This window comes from Molossus molossus, unplaced genomic scaffold (assembly GCF_014108415.1).
Source record: "Molossus molossus isolate mMolMol1 unplaced genomic scaffold, mMolMol1.p scaffold_m16_p_12, whole genome shotgun sequence".
NCBI classification, from domain to species: domain Eukaryota; kingdom Metazoa; phylum Chordata; class Mammalia; order Chiroptera; family Molossidae; genus Molossus; species Molossus molossus.
In genome coordinates this window covers 20,590,235-20,610,354 of record NW_023425347.1, presented here as the reverse complement: position 1 = coordinate 20,610,354, position 20,120 = coordinate 20,590,235, and the positions used below count along the sequence as shown (strand labels likewise).

The window sequence follows — 20,120 nt, the reverse complement described above, 5'->3', positions numbered from 1 at the left end:
GCGGGAGGGAGAGGGGGGGAAGAGAGAGAGAGAGAGAAACATCAATGTGAGAGAGACACATCGAGTGGTCACCACCCACACAACCTCAACCAGGGCCGGGGACAAACTGCAACCGAGGCATATGCCCTTAGTGAGAACCGAACCCAGAACTCTCTGGTCTTCAGGCTGATGCTCTAACCACTGAACAAAACCGGCCAGGGCTCTTTTTAATGCTATTGTAAATGGACTTGTTTTTGCAATTTCTCTTTCAGGTTTTTCATTGTTTATGAATAGAAATGCAAATGAGTTTTGTGTGTTTACTCTGTTTCTTGCTACTTTGTTGAACCCATTATTATATTTAAATTTACAGATTTTTTACATATAAGATCATATCATCCGCAAGCAGATATTTTATCTCTTTGTAATTTAAATGCATTTTATTTCTTTTACTTGCCTAATTACTCAGACTAAAATTCCCAATGCTATCTTGAATAGAAGTGGTGAAATTAGTCATCTTTGCCTTGTTCCTGATCTTAGAGGAAAGGCCTTCAGTCATTTATGATTGAGTATAATGTTCACTGTGGGTTGTCTTATATGTGGTTTTTATTAAGTTGAGGTTTTTTTTTTTCCTATTCCTAGGTTGATTGGTTGTATACTAAAAGGCTGTTTAGTTTTGTCAAATGCTTTTTCTACATTAATTGGTATGATCATTTTTATCTTTATTCTGTTTATGTGGCATATTATATTGATCAATTTTTAAAATTTGAGCCATCCTTGCATTCCAAGAGTACTTCTCACTTGCTCATGTTGTAGAATTCTTTTAATATGCTGCCAAATTCTGTTTGCTAGTTTGTCGATGGTTTTTGCACAAGTGTTCGTAAGAGATATTGCTCTATACTCTTCTGTTCTTGCAGTATCTTTATCTGGCTTTAGTATTAAGGTAATTCTGCCTTCATAAAATGAGTTAGGAAGTTTTTCTTTCTCTTAAACTTTTCTAAAAGTTTGAGAATGTTTAGTATTTGTTTTTCTCTATATACTTGGTAGAAGTTAACAGTGCAGTAATCAGCCTTTTTTCTTCTGTAAAAAAACCAACCAACCAACCAAACAAACAAACAAAAACACATACCAGTATGGGTGAATTTTTAAAAGTCTAAATGATTTTTAAATTATTCCAGAACTTGTGATAGATAAAGATGCTCTTTAAGAGAAAAAAACTGAATATATTAAAACTTTTAGTTTTCATTTGTTTTATGTCGTTCAATTTTAAGTTTTCATGTATTATGCATTTGAACCCTTTGAAATATTTTCATTTTTGAAAATTCATTGTTATTTCATTTGTTTAGTTTCTATGATTTAAAAATATTCTACCACAGATAACTTGTTAAAGATTCAGAGTTAAGTTTCTAAATTGAATGCCTAATCTGCCTCTGCTTTTGAGGTTTTTAGTTTTTTCTTGGCCTGTGGCCATGTAACAACTAGTGCAAAAATCAGTGTGGTGTACTAGCTTTGTTCTTCCATCACAGTAGTCTCGGTCTCTTCAGGATTTTGCATCTTCCTTGCAGTTCAACAGCCATTCTCTTTTTGGTTTTGGCTTTCAACAATCTGCCTTCAAAGATCTTTTGTTTTCTGACGGTTGAAGAAACTGGCTCAGTGTTACTTGTAGACAATTATTTAATTGTTTACAGATAACTGAAACTCTCTATGATGGTTTCTGTGGTGAATCCCTTTATTTCAATGAAGGCTTGTCATGTTGAAATGATTGGTCATCATAATCTTTAATGACTGAGAAAATTGATTTTTAAACCAAATAGCACCAAAAAACTTACTCTTTTCTGATTTTGTACTGCATATAATTGTGGATTATTACAAATCTCTTTCTTTTTAAAACCTAAGACATAGCAGATGTAATGCTTGGTTAGTGTTTTTTTTAACATGCTTAAATAAATACACTCTATAGAAATTTTCACTTTATTGAAATAACATAAAGTATTTTGATAACTGCAAATAAAGATGAACCTATCTTCTACAATAAAGAGTTTAGAACTTCCGCCCTGGCTGGTTTGCTTAGTGGTTAGAGCGTTGGCCTGCGGTCCAGAGAGACCCGGGTTCAGTTCCCGCTAAGGGCACGTCCCTCCATTGCACTTTGTCCCCGGCCCTGGTTGGGTCGTGCGGTAGGCAGCCACTCGATGTGTCCCTTTCATGTCGATGTTTCTCTCTCTTCCTCCCACTCCATCTGAACAAAAAATGTTGTCGGGTGAGGATTTAAAAACAAAACAAAACAGAGTTTAGAACTTCTAAAACATATCACATCACAATCCCAGTTAACCCCAGGGAGCAGTTCAGTGAAGAGTATTTTGAATTCTTAATGTAATATTTATATTTATTGGCTTATTTTCATTATTATAAATGTCTCAGAGTATCACTTTGTGTTATTTAAACTTTTAGTACATTTTCATGAGTGATATTCCATGGGGGATACATTTCTACTTTTATTAAGCGAGCCAGTAGGAAAATATGATTTGTTTTCCACAGTTGATTTAAGCCAGCCTATCAGTAACACATCTGTTTCATAAAGTTAGGTACACCTGGCGCATGATAATGTATAATTATTTCCCTTCAGAATTGTTTAGAAGAGTCCCATTAAACCACTGTCAGCCAGCATTTACTGATCACTTACTAGGTACAGACTTTATTTTCAGTACTTAAGTGCGTTCATCCATTTATGTTATAAATATCTAAAATCCATATTTTGCTTCCTTTCTCTTTTTATTCCATCCCTCACCCCCTTCTCCAGGCTGGTTTTTCTTAAGACAGATACTTTTTTTTTTTTTTTTTAAATTAATCCTCAATTAATTTTCAGAGAAGGTGGAAAGGAAGGAGGGAGGAAGAGAGAGAAAAACATCTCTCTGAGAGAGACACATTGATTGGTTGCCTCCCGCAGGACCCCAACTGGGGCAGGGAATTGAACCTACAACCCAAATATGTGCCCTCAACCAGGAATCAAATCCACATTTCAGTCCAAGGGCAGACACTCTAACCGCTGAGCCACTTTTAAGAACTAGTTCAATTCAGAAATAGGAGTAGCTCCTATTAAGATTGTCCACTTAATTTATGGAGCTCTCTATTGGTAAGCAGAGAAAAAAGAGAAAGGAATCAGAACTAAGTAGTATCAGGAGACAGAGCAGATTCCCTGGATGGGTGCTGATTTCACCTTAATGGCAAGCCAAACAAGGTGATACAAGTTGCCAAAGAGCCAGCAGGAGGATGAAAAACAGAACTTGTAAACAGTAAGGTTGAAATAGCTGGGTTGGGTCAGTGGGTAGACAAGAAGCCTGGTCTTAGATGTCCAAAGAATAAAAGAAAGAAATTCATGTTTTAAATAAATAGCTTCATACACATGACGAGTATTGGTTATATGTTTAAATATATATGCCAAGTTACTTTATATCTCTCTATGTCAGATGATTGACTATCTTATGGTTATATCTTATCTACATTTGTATCTAGCTAGGATGTTTGGTGCGCATTTATTCTGGGGAGGCAGCTTGGTATGAAAACAGCATGGAATTTGAAATTTGATAGACTCAGATTTGAATTTCAACCCTTGATATTTGAGTTATTGGCATTAAGCAAGCTACTTATTTCACTCCACCCCCTAGTTTTACAGAGATATAATTGACATATAACACTGCCTAAGTTAAGGTGTGCAACATTATGATTAGAGATACATGTATTGTGCAGTGTTTACTTCATAAGTTTAGCTAACATCTATCACCCTACATAGTTACAATTTTTTCCTTTGTGACAAGAACTTTTAAGATCTCTCTTAGCACCTCTCAAATGTAATACGGTATTGACAACCATAGTTACCATGCTATATGTTACATCCCAGAACTTATTTATCTTGTAAGTGGAAATTTGTACCTTTAGACCTTCCTCACCCATTACCCCACCAGTCCCCCACAAATTCCACCCTCTGGCAACCACTAATCTGTTCCCTATTACTATGAGGTTTTTTTAAAAAAAATTTCTATAGAAGAAATGTCATATAGTATTTATCTTTATTTGACTAAGCATAATATCGTTGAGGTCCATCTGTGTTGTCACAAATGACAGGATTTTCTTCTTTATTACATCTGAATAATATTCCATTGTATACACATTTATTTTATCCTTTCATTTATCTATGGACACTTAGGTTGTTTCCATAACTTGGCTATTGTGAATAATGCTGCAAAGAGCATATATCCTTTTGAGTTAGTGTTTTAAAAACTAAACTGGCTAGTTTTCAGCGGTTAGAGCATCGGTCTGCAGTCCAGAGAGACCCAGGTTCAGTTGCCGCTAAGGGCACGTGCCTTGGTTGCTGTTGTCTCTGGCCCTGGTTGGGTCATGCGGGAGGCAGCCACTTGATGTGTCCCTTTCGCATTGATGTCTCTCTCTCTCTCTCTCTTCCTCTCTCTCCCTCCCACTCTATCTGAACAAAAAATAGAAAAATGTCTTTGGGTGAGGATAAACAAAACAAAACAAAACTAAAATGATGGTTTTACTCTTGCAATTTAAAAATATCATTTAAGTAAATTTTCTTATTATGAGATAAAAAAGAGACACTTATAATAAAACAGACGTATGTAGAAAAGGTAAGGGTCAAGCTCTGGCCAGGTAGTTCAGTTGGTTGGAGCAAAAATACACAAAAAAGATTGTGGATTCAATTCCTGGTCAGGGCATATAATTTAGGTTGTGGGGTGCAGTCTCTGGTTGGGGCATTCTAGGGCAACCGATTGATGTTTCTCTCTCACTTTGATGTTTCTCTGTCTCTCTCACTCCCTTCCTCTCTAAAAACAGTAAAAACATAGCCTCGGATGAGGATTAAAAAAAAAGAGGAGGCTCAACAACATTGAAAAACAAAATAAGCCCTGGCTGGGATTTGCCCAGTGGTTAGAGCACTGGCCTGAAGACCAAAGAGTGGCAGGTTCTTTTCCAGTCAAGGCCACATACCTTGGTTTGATTCCCAGCCCTGGTCTGGATCATGTGGGAGGCAACCAATTGATGTGTCTCTCTCACATTGATGTTTCTCCCCCCTACTGAAAACCAGTGGAAAAATATCCTCAGGTGAGGATTAAAAAGAAAAACAAAATAAAACAAATCTTTTCAGTGATTCAGTTGCTCTAGGATGATAAATTTAATTAATTAAAAATTAAATATAAGTTGAATGACAACATTAGTTTTGAAAATTGAAAAATTGCAAATGCTTTAAAATTTCAGAGTGAGAAAAATTGACCATTGGTCATGTTTAAGTATTTTTTTTTTCTGATTTCAAACAGTGAACAATATCTGAAAAATTTCAAGGTTGTGTTTTTTATAAAAATGCTACGTTGACTATTATCATGTTGGTAAAAAGTTAAATGAGCATGCCATTTCATTTCTGAATAATATGGTATATATAGAAGATAGTAAAATTTTAGTTTTATTATAGCCAAAGAAATGTCAGTGGTTTAAAAACAATGTGGATCTTGAATTTCTTTTGAGTAATCATTGGATATGTGCATTTGAAGATAATATTACGTGATTTGTACAATCATTTTTGAATGGTTGAAACATAATTGCCTATTTCTGTGCCTGGTAGAAATAACATAAATATGAAGTGGTAGATATATGTCTCTTATATAAACTGCAGATGTTACTAAAATAGCACTTGCTGTGTGTTTTTCATGTTAAGTGTGCACTGTCTTTAAAATTTGAGCCTTACTTATTGCTGTCATTTAAACAGGTGTCTCAATGCTTGTACCTACTGCAAAACTAAACACGCCCGAGGAAACCTGGCCAGTTATCCAATTGCCGAGCTAGTAGATCGAGCCAAACAGTCTTTTCAAGGTAAGAGTGTCTAGAATTATGAAATTTTAGTCTTCTTAATAAATTATAGTTGTCTTCTAATTTGTTTTACTTTACGTACATGTTTCTTTGGTTTTCTGAAGAGTTTACGAATATTTCCGCTTACCTGGAAGATTCAGTCAATCAGGCTATCGTAGTATTCACATTTCTGTGCTTTAACCACTTTCATTTTTTTATGACTCAAGGTAAATGGCATAATTTGAATTTTATCACTTACCTGTCGATTCTATGGAAAAGACAAGAAAAGAAACCTATGACCTTTTGATGTGTGTTAAGTCTTTTGTGGACTAAGTGATAAACTTTTTGAGATTTCTACCTCTTTCTTTGATCATTTCTGGACCATTAGAAAATAGAGCTCATAAGCATTTTCCAGAATCTTGGAAGGAGAAGGTAGATTTTACTATCAGCCAATAAAGATAGCTTTTCCTATCCACAGGACTATTAGATCAGTAAAGAGTGGTACTGATAGAGAGCCCTAAAAATAATGATTCTTTGTGTGGGTGGCCAGCTACTTCTGAATCATCACTTGCTCGAAAATGGGATTGTCTAGGTACCTCTCCGCACAAAGCAAGACTTATCTTTTACATGAGTCACAGTTGTGTTGGTTGACACACCATTGCTTAAACCATAAACTTTCCTTTTTGTCTTTGTTTATACTAGGTGTCTATAACATCAGGTGTGCTTTTACACCCAACATGAGATAATCTATTGTCTCATAATCTTGTGGGTTAATAGCTATTGGCCATGTACTTTTCCTTGTGACGAGTAACTTGGAATGCCACTTTCAGTGTTCACGCCCTGAATCAGCAAGTATGAGTTCCAAACACATTTCTTTATTTAGTCTCTCTAAAGCTTTTCTTGACATGAATTTGGAATGCTCTTAATAATAGAGGAAAAATAACCTTGGTAGATTTATTAACTCCTCCCAATAATTTGCTTCTGCTTTTATATTCTTAGCTCAGTCCACTCTTCTGCTCCCATTCCACTTGTATTAAACAAGAACTGAAAGGAAACTCGCGGACTCGCCACGTGTCCTTTTGAGAGGGAGGTCGTTATCTAATCCAAGGAGGAGTCTGGGTCGTGGACTTTTCTACCACAGTTGCATTAAGGATTTTTCAGAAAGGGCATAAATTTGCACAGAAACCTAATATATTTGAAAAATGATGCCTTTTCTGACATTCTTACGTAGTGTTTGTTTTTTATGTATCTGTTTGTTAATGGAGATATTAGCATTATATGATCTATCCATCAAACACTAGACATTGGCCCTGGCCGGTTTGGCTCAGCGGTTAGAGCGTCGGCCTGCGGTCCGGAGAGACCCGGGTTCGGTTCCCGCTAAGGGCACGTACCTCGGTTGCAGTTTGTCCCCGGCCCTGGTTGGTCATGCGGGTGGCAGCCACTCGATGTGTCCCTTTCACGTCGATGTTTCTCTCTCTCTCTCTCTCTCTCTCTCTCTCTCTCTCTCTCTCTCTCTCTCTCCTTCCCTCCCTCTCTCTCCCTCCCACTCTACCTGTACAAAAATTGGGAAAATGTCCTCGGGTGAGGATAAAAAAAAAAAACACTAGAAATTGGCAGGCATACAAATTAGTCTCTTCAAGTCACTTTTTCAACATTATGCATCTCTAAATGCAACTACATATACTTTTTAAAAATCTTCTCATTTTACTCTGAAAATTTATTTGAAAAATATAAAACTGTTCAACCCCCACGTAGAAAGTGGAAGTGTTCTCCTGGCTCCCTCACATCTGTCCTCCTCTAGAACCTATAGTAACACTTTGATACGATTGCTTCACGGCTTAGTCTGGACACATCTGTGTATTATATGTGACTTGAGGGGGGAAAACAAAGGAGTCAACATAGTCTTGATAAAACGATTATAGAGTTACTCTAAATAGAGCCAGCACACGTACCTCTCTGCTTGTCTTTAGAAATGCCCTCTGAACAGCAGAGATACAGGGTGTGCTTGTCAGACTGTAACTGTCAGTTAACGCTGACACATCCAAGTGAGTTAGTTGGGCTACGTAAGGTGAGTGATTCAAAGACTATACTAGTTAGAGGTTTGGAGTGACTTAGTGGCCATTTATAGAGAAAGTATTATAAGAGGTTTATTTAGTACTGCTTTCATCATCATCATTAGTGTGTGTATATATATATATATGCCTTTTAATTCCCAGTCGTGGAATGTTTGCAATGTAAGATTTTTCTGTTGTCCTGTCTCTGTATTAGTACAGTTGAAACTGAATGCTAGTTTTTGGATTGGTGAGCTCATGTGCTTGATATGTGGTAGTTACTAAAATGTTGAGATCATAACTTTCTAGGTAAGCCATTGTATTTAGGACAGTTTTAAGTTGTCAAGTATTTGATCCTCTTTGTCTGAAGAGAGTTTGAATTGAAACAGTGGTCTGCTGCTCACCGGCTACATGACCTGAGCCAGGTACGTGACTTCTCCGAACCGTGGTTTTCTCATCACTGTGACGTTTAGGGTTGTTTCTTGTTAGAATCTGAGATAATGTATGTGAAGTAATTGCCTGTGTCCTGATTATGAAGAAGACATGTTACTTAAACTGAAGGAATTTAAAATGAATCCAAATAGAAAAGCTTAAATTTTGAGTGAGAATATTGGAACACCTGTAACAAACATTAATGACTAAAATTAAATGACAAGTTTTCTTTTGCTTCCAAAATATGTCCTATGGAAAATGGCTTTATAGATGGAAACTATCTATTATGACAATTACCTTTCATTTCCTTAATTTTAGAAAAGCAAATTCATGCTAAGAATGGCCTTATACTCCCTTCCCACTATAGGAAATAAGTCTATAGCTCACATTTTCAAGACAGTGAGTTAGTTCATTATCTCTTTTCTGCAAAAGATAGTGGGATTTTAATGGTCTTACAGAATTTCTATTTCAAGAATAATTGTGAAGGTAAATATAAGAGAAGAAATTACCCATTTTCTTAGTTTTATGATTTTTGCATATTTAGTTCCTTCATAACTCAGGTGTTAGGAATATTTTTTGAGTCATAACCCCTTAAATTCTGCATTTTATACCGTTATGAAATTATATGCCCTATAATGAATAAAGAATAACAAATACTGCTCTTTGAAAGGTTATGTTAAGATGAAAAGTTTAAATATGTTGCCAATAAATTTTAGCACTATGTTTAAAGTCAGTGGAAATTAAATTCCCCATTCTGAAAATTACATTTGCTTTCTTTCTTTTATTTACAATTTTTAATGACTGTGTAGAAATACAAAGTATTTTTTAAAAACTCTAAACCATTTGTGGAATGGGGATTTGAACTCAGGTTGCCTGTCGTGATACAATAAGATCACAATTTCTTTCTGAATAGCACATTTATGAAACATTTTATCTTCGTAAAAAAGTATTTCTTAGTAGTCTAATGAATATGAAGAGACTTAGAGCTAACCCAAAGGCAAGGGCACATTGAGAAAAGATTCATGAAATCATTCTGAAAGTAAAATGGTTTCCCAGAGAACTAAGAATATACTGACTATACATTCAGGTGCCAAAGTTAAGAAAGGCAGCTCGTTAACTTTTCAGTGGATAGCATTCAAGTCACAATTACTATATTTTGAAATAGGAATTCTAGTTTACCTTTTACATATGTGTTCGTGTGTGTGTGTTAAATTTCTGATTAATAGGGTTCTGGTTTTTTTTTTCTTTTTCTCTCACTGAACCTAGTACCCTTGACATTTTCTTTGACTATTTTTACCTTCTCTTGTGTTTTTCATTTTTGTGGGCAGTTCTGCATATGAGTAGAAGATTTACCAGGTACCTTCTGGGTACCATCTCATTGTCTCACAGACTGCTGGGAAACCTTCCCCCTTACTTCCTCACTGCTGAGATTTCGGTTTTACAAATTCCTAGGCATAGCAGTGTCTGGGGGCTGAGGTTTGACATGGTTGCCTTTTAGATATCTAGAAAACATGTCAAGCAGTGGCCAGGACTTTGTTGAGGCCAGAATGAATTTACAAGCTAGTGTTTTCTAGCATATTTGTATTGATTTTTCTCCAGCAGCTAATCAATCAGTTTCAGTGGTATAAGTGATGGAACAAACCTTTTTAAGTGTGCTGGGTGAGTGGTGTGGAAACAACACCTTTCACTGCTGTCTCAGGAATCAAAATGTAGAGATGATGGATGAGCAGTTTCCATAGCTATCGTGTGCTTTTCTAGATCTCATTTGTGTGTTGTTACTTTTTTTGTCCCTCATAAATCTGAAAAACAAACAAAAAAACAACCCTGTAAGATAAGTGGTATAAACCAGTTATAGGAAGGTAAATAGATTAAGGTGAACTGTTCAAAGCAGGGAGAAAATTTCTTGATGCTTAGTGATTTTGGTATTAATGTTGGAATTGTAAAAAATGAATTCTGTTATATTTCAAGACCTGCAAAGATACCATCCATCGTGTATAAGATTAATTATGAAGCACAACTGGAAAACATTGCTTTTTGTCCTTTTAGATCAGAAAGGGTATGAGCGATATTTGATTTGCTGGTGTGGAAACCTCAGATTGTTGAGATGTATGATTTGTATCAAGCTCCATTTGATTGATTACTGTTAGCAAGAGTTACTATATAAAAGAGACCTATAGTTGCATCCTATTAATTTATAAGGCAGTTATTTAAATCTTTTATTCCTTTATTTTTCACTTGTGCTATGTTGAAAGAAAACTGTAAAATCTATTCTAAAGGATTAATAATGTTAATTTAAATGTGGTTTGTTTGTTGTTGTTTTGTTTTGTTTTTGGTACATTGTCAACTTCCAGAAAGGATTTCAGGCAGCTTACATTAAATGATTGCATGTAATAGACCATGAAAATAAAAGCTATATAAAATGCTGTATTGTGTTTGGAAAGAGGAAAGATGATTTTACCAACTGATAGATCTCGGCTCTCCAGAAGAATAATGAAGTGGTGTGATTTATAGAATTGAAATGCATGTGTAAAAGGAAGTATATAGTTTATAATGAGAAATGTACATATTTCTAGGCTGTGAACAGTAACAGGAATTATTTTTATACATCCTTTTCTGAGACATTGAATAATAAAATAGAAATGCCTATAGCAGTTAATATATAGAAATTCAAGGTATAGTTTCCACATGGCCTTTTCTTCTATTGATACTTAACAAAACCCCAAAATATAATATTAAAATGTAACTTATAATTTTAATGAAAGCTAAATAAATGCCTGTAATGCATATAACTTGATAGGGGACCATAGCTGTTTATCAGATAGTCAATTTAAATTAGCTGAGATTAATCGATTTTATTTTGGAGAATGTAGTTAAAGCTTTCCATGGCAAAGCAGAGTATAATGTACCTGCCTTTTGTTTATTCAGATCTCTTAGTTTCTAAGTCAGTGGTGTTCAGACCTCTCCTCAGATGAAATTTGAGAATAAATGCAGAACAGCCATGGTTAAGGTGGGAGAGGAGCCTGTTTAATGAGCTGTCTTTTTACACCTCTGAGGCCTTTCCTCCGAACCTTCAGGATCCAGTCTGAATTGGCTGGTTTAAATTCGTATTTCTAGTGTATTCTTTAACACTAGTGTATTTCTAAAAGGGCCTGATAGTAAACATTTTAGGCTTTGTGGGTCGTAAGGTCTTTGCTGCAACTGTTCATTTCTGCCCTTGTAGCATGCAAATAGCCATAGACAATCCATAAATGAATGGGTGTGGCTGTGTTCTAATAAAGCTTTGTTTATAATAGGAGTTATGATGAAAAGGGTCAATGAAAGCTAACTTAAATAAGACTCTTTATGGCAGAATGTTCCACCATCGCTAATATGCTGATGTAGATCATAATCCATAAGAGAAGGATGTAGGTTTTAGGAACTAATGTTGATCTAGAAAAGATCACTGTTCCCAGTTTGGTTGTGCGTTTTAGTCACTTGGAAATTTTATAAAACCGAAACCCAACACATGTCTGTGTACCATTCCTAACAATTGCGTCACAATTTCTGTGGATGGAGGGTTGGGGCTGGGGCTCCATTTTCTAAAATACTCTGTCAGTGATTCTAATGTGTAGCTAGAATTGAAAACTAGAATTGAGAACCACTGGTTTAGATACATTTTTGGTTAAAGCTATAGAATGAACTGACCCTTTCAGCCTTTATTGGGAGGGATTGTGAGGAAGAAGCCTGGCTGATTAGTCAAGGCTGAGCCAGGTTAGGGAGGTGGGAGGGCACCACCGTGCTGCCAGTTGCTGACCCACATGACAGCTCATGGATGGTTTTGAAATCCACAGATACTTATTTAAGTTAAAAGGCTCTGAGCCCTGGCCGGTTTTGCTCAGTGGTTAGAGCACCGGCCCGCGGACCAGAGAGACCCGGGTTCGGTTCCTGCGAAGGCCACCTCCCTTGGTTGCTGTTTGTTTCCAGGGGTCGTGTGGTTGGCAACCAGTCGATATGTCCTTTCATGTCGATGTTTCTCTCTCTCTTCCTCCCTCTCGCTCTATCTGAAGATAAATGCACAAGTATCCTCAGATGACGATAAAAAAAAACGGCTTAGTGATTTTTGTTATCTCCAAGGTATCATAAAAGAGTCTGCTGCCATTAAAAATGTGAAAAGACATGGTGCTTGTCTTGGAGGAACTCCTAGTTTGGAAGGATGGAGTAGCACAATGGACTAGTGAATGTTAAAGTACACAGAAGTAGGAAGCACGTCTTCAGATAACAAAAACCATTGAGCCTTTCAACTTAAACAAGCACCTTTGTATACAGAATTTTTGTTAGCCACTGCCATTTTATTATGCTTAATATTCTAGACAAAATCTACTGGCCATTCTGAACCTTGAGGTTGATGTGATGCTAGAGGTCTATGAAAGAAAGAAATCAGCCCGGCCAGTGTGACTCAGTGGTTGAGTGTTAACCCATGTACCAGGAGGTCACCAGTTCAATTCCTGGCCAGGGCACATGCCCAGGTTGTGGGCCAAATCCCCCTCGGGCAGCATGCAGGAAGCGGCAGTTGATGTTCTCTCTCATCAACGTTTCTCTCTCTCTTCTTTTCCCTTCCTCTTGGTCTAAAAATCAATAAAGAAAAAAAAATCAAATAATGACTCCAACTGAAGTAACTATTGGGATTATCTCGTTATTTTTCCATCCATTCAACAAATATTTACTGTGCCTTTATTTAGAAACAGCTCATGTTTCTGCTAGTAGTCACATGCTTTAGAAAAGTGGAGATAAGAGTACATTATTATAATCAGCCTCTGATTACTTCTTCCAATAAGATAGGCCAGTGGGTAAGGTTTGCTGATAATTGAGTAAACAGCTTATCCTTGCTGTGAGAAACAGGGATTCAGTCCTAAGGCTGTTTTACAGAATGACATTTGTTTAAAATTCTCTGAGTTTTCGTAGTTCAGAGTGCATACAGTCTAAATTTGGAGCTTCTGGGAATACCTTCTTGTATCCATCCTTAGGAAAACTAGAATAATTAATACCCCTCACGCAGCTGTTACTGGAGGTTTCTATTCTTTCTCTTAGTTATTTGCAAATATGCAAATAAGTATAATATATATTTACTTATTATAATAAAATAATGAGACCTGGGAAAACAGTTGGCAACAGCAAAGTCAAGGCTTGGTGTGGGTTTAGAACACAGGAAATTAGGCCACTGTCATATGGGCAGTTTTAACTTTGAACTTTTTGAAAGCTTACTGTCTATAAGGGAAGGGAAGAAAAAAAACACAGCTTGGCATTCGATTCGAAAGAAAATGTTCACGTGGACTTCATATAGTGAGCACTGAGAGATGTAGTAGGTCTCAGGAGCATCCTTTTAACACTCACATTCACATACTGTGTTTCTTAAAGTTGTATATTTTGGCATTCCTTGTTAAAACTTGCAACCATGCCCGGAAAAACATAGCACTCTGAAAGGATTTCTTGGGAGGCTGAGACAATGCATTCCAAGTATTTGTGACTCGAGTGATCCGGCCCCACTTCTGCAGCCGCGGGGCACCAGAAAGGAGCCCCCTTATCGAGGCTGGCGCAGCTCAGGGCTGCTCGCACACGCCAGGTCACTTGGGAGGCGATGCTTCACGTCGGAGTGCAGGAAGACGATTCTTTGTATTCTGTCTTCCTTTAAAATTATTCTAATATGTTTTGTACTGTACACAATATATTTTAATTAATAACTATATATGTGCAGATGTATTCTTAAATTCTTTTTTTTTTATTGTGTGTGATTAAGATGTTATTGCTTATTAATTATGTCATTCCATACATTTTTAAGTGAACAGAGTTTGAGAAAATATACATACTCTGAAAATCTGTAACTGATTCAGGAAGGTGACTCTTCAGGAGTGTGGAGACCACTGATGCAGCGGACGAGCAGCCTGCTTCTCCCCTCGAAGCCTGGTCCTTTCAGGCCGGCATCTGAGCCGAGGAGGGTAGCGGAGTGCTTTGCTCTCTGTCCGGGTCCGAGGGTGCCCGTATTCTGTTTTGATTGAATGCAAATCTATCTGCTTTTCAGATCAAATAAGCAGATAATGAAGTCTGTGCCCTTGGCGGCGACCTGCAGTACTTGAGGAGGACTCTTGCCATCGCATCTCTGCTCAGAGGCAGAGAGATGATCCCCCCAGCACATGTTCCCCCTTTCCTTCCATCTGGGGTTTAGGTCACTGCAAACGGAGCCAGAGGGCACTGAATCAGGCATCTGTGACAGCGTGTGGATGGGTTTAGTAGGTGCTCAATAAATGTGGAATGAGTAGCTAATCCTGAACTGATTATGCCTGATGAAATTCCATGTGCAACTTGGAGCCTGTAATGAAAATAGAACCTGGAAAAGCTATATGCCTACGGTGGGCCGGCAGGCTTGCTTGATGTCAGCCGCTCTTCAGGCACAGTTGAGTACCAGGTCTTATAACACAGACTTGATTTTATGACATCAGATATTTAGTGGTGGTGGCTTTCCAAGATTTGCAACAAAAAATTATTTACTTTTGGAAATTATTTCCTGATGTTAACAGGTGTCTATCATTTCACTAAATGGGTATATCCACTTAGAGCCACGTTTACAGTTCTAGATGAAGATATATGTATTTGCTTTGATATTTCTCTTTTACGAAACAGAATTCTACAAATGATTTTTTGTGACAAGGGGGCAAAAGTTAACCAAGGATTTGCTTTCAGAGTTTGAACTGAGACTGGTCTGTCTCTGGGATCATTTTGGTGAACTTTAAAGGCTGCATGTTAGTTTTGGAAGCTTGTTTAATGGAATTTTAATAGCCCTGGAAAGATGTGAAAGTGATACCGCTACCTGGTGGTTTGTAAACCTGACCTTTGTGAGATGTTTTCTGGGCAAAAGTACTACTTTATGATGCCAGCAGCTTTTATTGATTCTGCAGAGTCTGCAGTTTTCTAACACTGGCTGTCAATTCATTCCAGCTGAAAAATTATTAAATTTCTTCTCCTGCTTGTGTGGATATTAAATTGCAGTAAACATACTTGCACAATGTCAGGTACGGTGAGCACAATTTCATGCATGAAAAAAAAGTTTGTTAGTGAGACCTTGGCTCTTCGGCAGAGGTTATACATTTCTTTGTAATTGTTTGCTCTCAGTTATATTTTTTTATTTCTCTTGGTGAGTTCCAGCACATTTCTTATTATTTGTAATATAAGAAAGAAAAGTTTGATTTAGATTGCTGACTTTAAAAAATATGCCCTTTAGTTAATCATTTCTGGTACTGTCAACCAAAAGAAAAGGGTGAGAACCTGGAGGCAGGAGGATTTAAACAGTGAAAATATAATTGGGAAATAATGAGAACTATCTAATGAAAGAATGACTTGAAGGAATGAGGGAAGGAATGAATGAGTAGGTGACCATACACAACCCATAGATCTTTTTGATTTGCTGAATTTTAGTTAAGGAAGGTGAACAATGGTGAGATAGTAATCATTTATTGGATGTGGGTCTGAAACATTACTGTTTCTAAGAATAATCTCTGGACCTTGGCGGGCTGGTGGTCAAGATGCAAATATCTGGCTAGATTCCCAATTCACTAGGTCTGACATGGGCCCAGGAATTGGCATTTTCAAATGAATCACTGCAAATAACTCAGATGCAGGTGTGTGAGTGCCACTTCTAGAAACTTTTGTCTAGAAAACTTTCTTGATTAAATACACTGAGTCATCAGTGAAAGTGGAGAAGAAAGGTACTGTCTATGTGAGGAGATAAAGTAAAAATCTGGACCTGTTTCTCCCACGTGATAGATGAACGGATGGACCGGCTCCGCTTTTCCCACCCCAGGCCTTTCATCAGGTTGCTGGGTGCTCTCAAAGACAGCCTCAGAGGCTCCGTCGCAGAGGACTCGGGTTCTGGGGGCTGGGCTCGAGACTGCAAACGTGCTTTTGTTCAAGTGGTCCAGTTGTTTTTGATCTGTAAGTTCATATAGATTTCCCCTTTTTAAGTATCATTTTTATTTTGTACAGTTTGAGTTGGGCCTTTCAATGCAGAAAGAATATCACACTGTTACTCGATTAAGATGTGGGAAACAGAAATGTCACTATTTGAAACATTTGCTAAACTAAAACTTATTTTTACTTAACTTTGGAATTGGTGGATCCTCTTTGATCATAGAATAGCCTGATACTCTGAGAATTTACGTTTAACATACTAAATTCTGTTACGAAGACTCCTTCAGGAGAAATCTGGGAGCCACCTGGCTCTCCTATTCTGTTTCCTGCCTCGCCCTGGACTTTTCAGTACAATTTTGTGAGCAAATCAAAGCACAGCAGAGTAGGAGGAAACCTCTGCTGTTATCTCTGCCCCTCGTTTCCAGATGAAGAGCATGCAGCCTCAGGGGGATCAGTAATACCCTGTCCACCACCCCAGGTCTCTCGCCACTGCTTGGAAAGACAATCCAGGGTGCGTGGGAGGCGGGGACAGACGTGTGAGTAGGAGAAGGTTAGGAAAGGGAAGCTGTGGGCTGGAAGACTGAGTGGTGGCCCTAAGTCCATGACGGGTGCTTTGTATTGGATGAAGATACAGTTCAGCCTTGGATCCAAGTCCCCGGGGCCCCACGTGATCTAACTGCACTCTCCATTCCACAGTACTCCGGTCACACTGTCCCAACCTCTCGTCATCTAACTGTCTTCCTTAGTTCCTATTGAAGTCCCAGCTTAAATATCCCCTCCTCACGGGGCCCTTCTCTGGCCAACCTTTTAAAGGAGTCTTTTCCCTCTATTTTTCTATCATGTCCCACTGTTTATTTCCTCCAAAGCACTTATAAGAATTGGTATTTTATAGCTACCTGTTTCTTCATTTCTTTAAAAAATTAAAAAGAAATTCAATTGCAGTTTACAGTTAGTATTATTTTGTATTAGTTTCAGATGTACAGCATTGTGGTTAGGCAGTCATCTATTTTACAGTGCGGTCCCCCTGATATTTCCAGTACCCAACTGGCACCGCACATAGTGATTACAGTATTATTGACTAGATTCCGTATGCTGTTGCTGTACTTGACATGCCCACGGCTATTTTATAACTGCCAATCTGTGCTTCTCAATCCCTGAACCTTTCTCTTTAGTTCCTCTTTACTCTGAGAAATTGGTGAGAATACCGGTTAACTCATCACTGGAGTTTAGAGCTTGGCACAGCACAGGGCTTATAGTGGGCCCATGAAAAATACTCACTGAATGGTCACATACATAAAAATTAAAACAGAAATTAATAGAATTCTAGGAAATTTAGATCTGTTTAAAAACATTCTTCATAATGAGGTCTGCTGTTTTAGAGCAAAGCATAAACAACATAAGCTATAGGAATGGTTTTCTGCATCTTCGTCTTATTAGGAAAAACATATTTGCTTTTCCTGAAAACCCTCTCCAGTGGCTATGAAGTGACAGGCTTCAGTACTGGGAGTAGGGATAGTAGCAATGTGTCATGAGCCACACTCGATGTTGGGTGTGTGTTTGTGTGCACACATGTGCACACCTGTGTTACCTGATAAATGGAATGATCAGAGCCCAGAAATATGGTGGAAACCAGAATAGTAGCCCAGAAAGTCATCAAAACAATGAGATCTGAGTCAGAGTTCAAAGCTAAAGCATTAAACCAGGAAAGTGGAGAGAGAATAAACCCAAACACACGGAGAGCAAATGGGAGGAAGTCCCAGCTAACTAATTAGAATAGGGCCGTATTGTGTGTCACTTGCAAAGCGTTGGACTTGACTCAGAGTTTAAAGGCTATGTGTTCAAAGGAGAAAGCCCACTTTTGGTATTAAAGGTATTTGAACTGTTTAAGCTTGGCTGACTGCTTATAGATTTTATAAACATATTTAAAATAATCTAAGATTGAACAGATCTGGAGAATCAACAGTTCCAGTTTTCTTCTCTTGGTATTGCATGTGGATAAACTATTGAAAAATCCTTGCAGACTGTTACATGGTGGCCCCCACTGAATCATGCCTCCCAGTATTCATGCCCTGTGTAGATAGACCCTTCCACATTAACTGTCAGCTTGACTATGTGTCTTGCTTTGACCAGTAGGACATTAGAAAACATGATATGAGCAGAGGTTTGATAAGCATTTGCACAGTGGGCTTGTTCTTGTGGAGTGTTACTTGGAGCCCTGAGCCACCATGGGAGGAGGTTTGGCTACACTACTGGCTGTATCATGTGGACAAAGAGAAATGCATAGGCAGCCCACAGGTATTCTAGCTCCCCAGCTGAGATGTGAACGGAGAAGGCATATTGAATATTCCAGCCACTACATTGATCAGAAGAACTGCCTAGATTGAAGAATTGTGAGCAATAATCAATTACTGTTTTAAGCCATTTTTTTTTTTTTTTTAATTCTCACCCAAGGATATTTTTCTGTTGATTTTTAGATAGAGTAGAAGGGGGAGGGAGGGAGGGAAGGAGACACACACACACACACACACACATATCAATGTGGGAGAGACACATTGATTGGTTGCCTCCTGCATAACCTTGACCAGGGTCAGGGATTGAACCTGCTACCCAGATACATGCGCTTGATCTGGAATCTAACCCCAGACCCTTCGGTGCGCAGGCCGACACTCTATCTGAGCCAAACCAACCAGAGTGAAGCCATTAACTTTTTGTGTGTTGTGTTGTGCAGCAACAAGAATATAAGATACTTTTTTTTTATCCTCACCCGAGGACATTTTTTTGGTATTTTGTTCAGATAGAGTGGGAGGGAGGGAGAGAGAGAGAAACATCGATGTGAAAGGGACACATCGAGTGGTAGCCACCCACACGACCCAACTGGGGCCGGGGACAAACTGCAACCGAGGTACATGCCTTTAGCGGGAACCGAACCCAGGTCTCTCCAGACCGCAGGCAAACACTATCCGCTGAACCAAACCAACCAGAGCGAAGCTATTAACTTTTGGTGTGTTGTGTTGTGCAGCAACAAGAATATAAGATACTTTTAAAATTGTATTTTAATATGAAAATGTCACAATGCCTTTATTATTATTTACATTATCTTTTAAGATTAGTCAAATATATACAGGATTTTTTTTTCATTAAAATAAATATGGTGGCAATAATTGGATTACAGTTTAAACAATTACCAGCTCATCATCAGGAACTGTTAAGGATAGAGAGAGCTAAAAATCACAGAACCATGTAGCTTATTGTCTATAGTCTAGTAAGTGAGCCATCATATCACTGGGTGAGAGGTCACTGAGATAAAATCTAAGATGCTGTGACCTTTTGGTTAAGAGTAGAGAGGGTCAAATTCTGCTTCCACAGTTTGTTAGCTCTGTGGCCTTAAGAAAGCTGTTTACTCTCAGCCTCAGTTTTCCCATCTGGAAAATAGGGATATAGCATAGTTATCAGATAATCAGCATGACTGTTAAACAAAATAACTTAATGCTAAGCCTGTGATACTTTGAGAATACTGAATAAATGGTTGTTTATTATTATTGTTTTTGTTTGTTTGTTTGATTTTTAAATCATCCTCACCCAAGGACACTTTCCATTCAGGTAGAGTGGGAGGGAGAGAGAGGAACAGAGAGAGAGAGAGAGAGAAACATCGACGTGAAGGGACATATCGAGTGGCTGCCACCCACACAACCAATCAGTGCTGGGGACAAACTGCAACCAAGGTACATGCCCTTAGCGGGAACTGAACCCGGGTCTCTCCGGACCGCAGGCCAATGCTCTAACCGCTGAGCTAAACCGGCCAGGGCTATTATTGTTGTTGTTTTTAACAATAATACTAAGAGGGCAACCCTGGCTGGTTTGACTCAGCAATTA

General features: G+C 38.0%; 1 protein-coding gene across 1 annotated transcript in view; it reads left to right on the top strand.

The window, feature by feature from the left end:
- Positions 1 to 20,120, top strand: part of CDKAL1 (CDK5 regulatory subunit associated protein 1 like 1) — a 621,394-nt gene that overhangs the window by 270,136 nt on the left and 331,138 nt on the right. Inside the window, exon 10 of the mRNA XM_036255396.1 lies at positions 5,747 to 5,850. Within this exon, the coding sequence (XP_036111289.1) occupies positions 5,747 to 5,850 (104 nt within the window). The remainder of the gene's footprint in view (positions 1 to 5,746; positions 5,851 to 20,120) is intronic.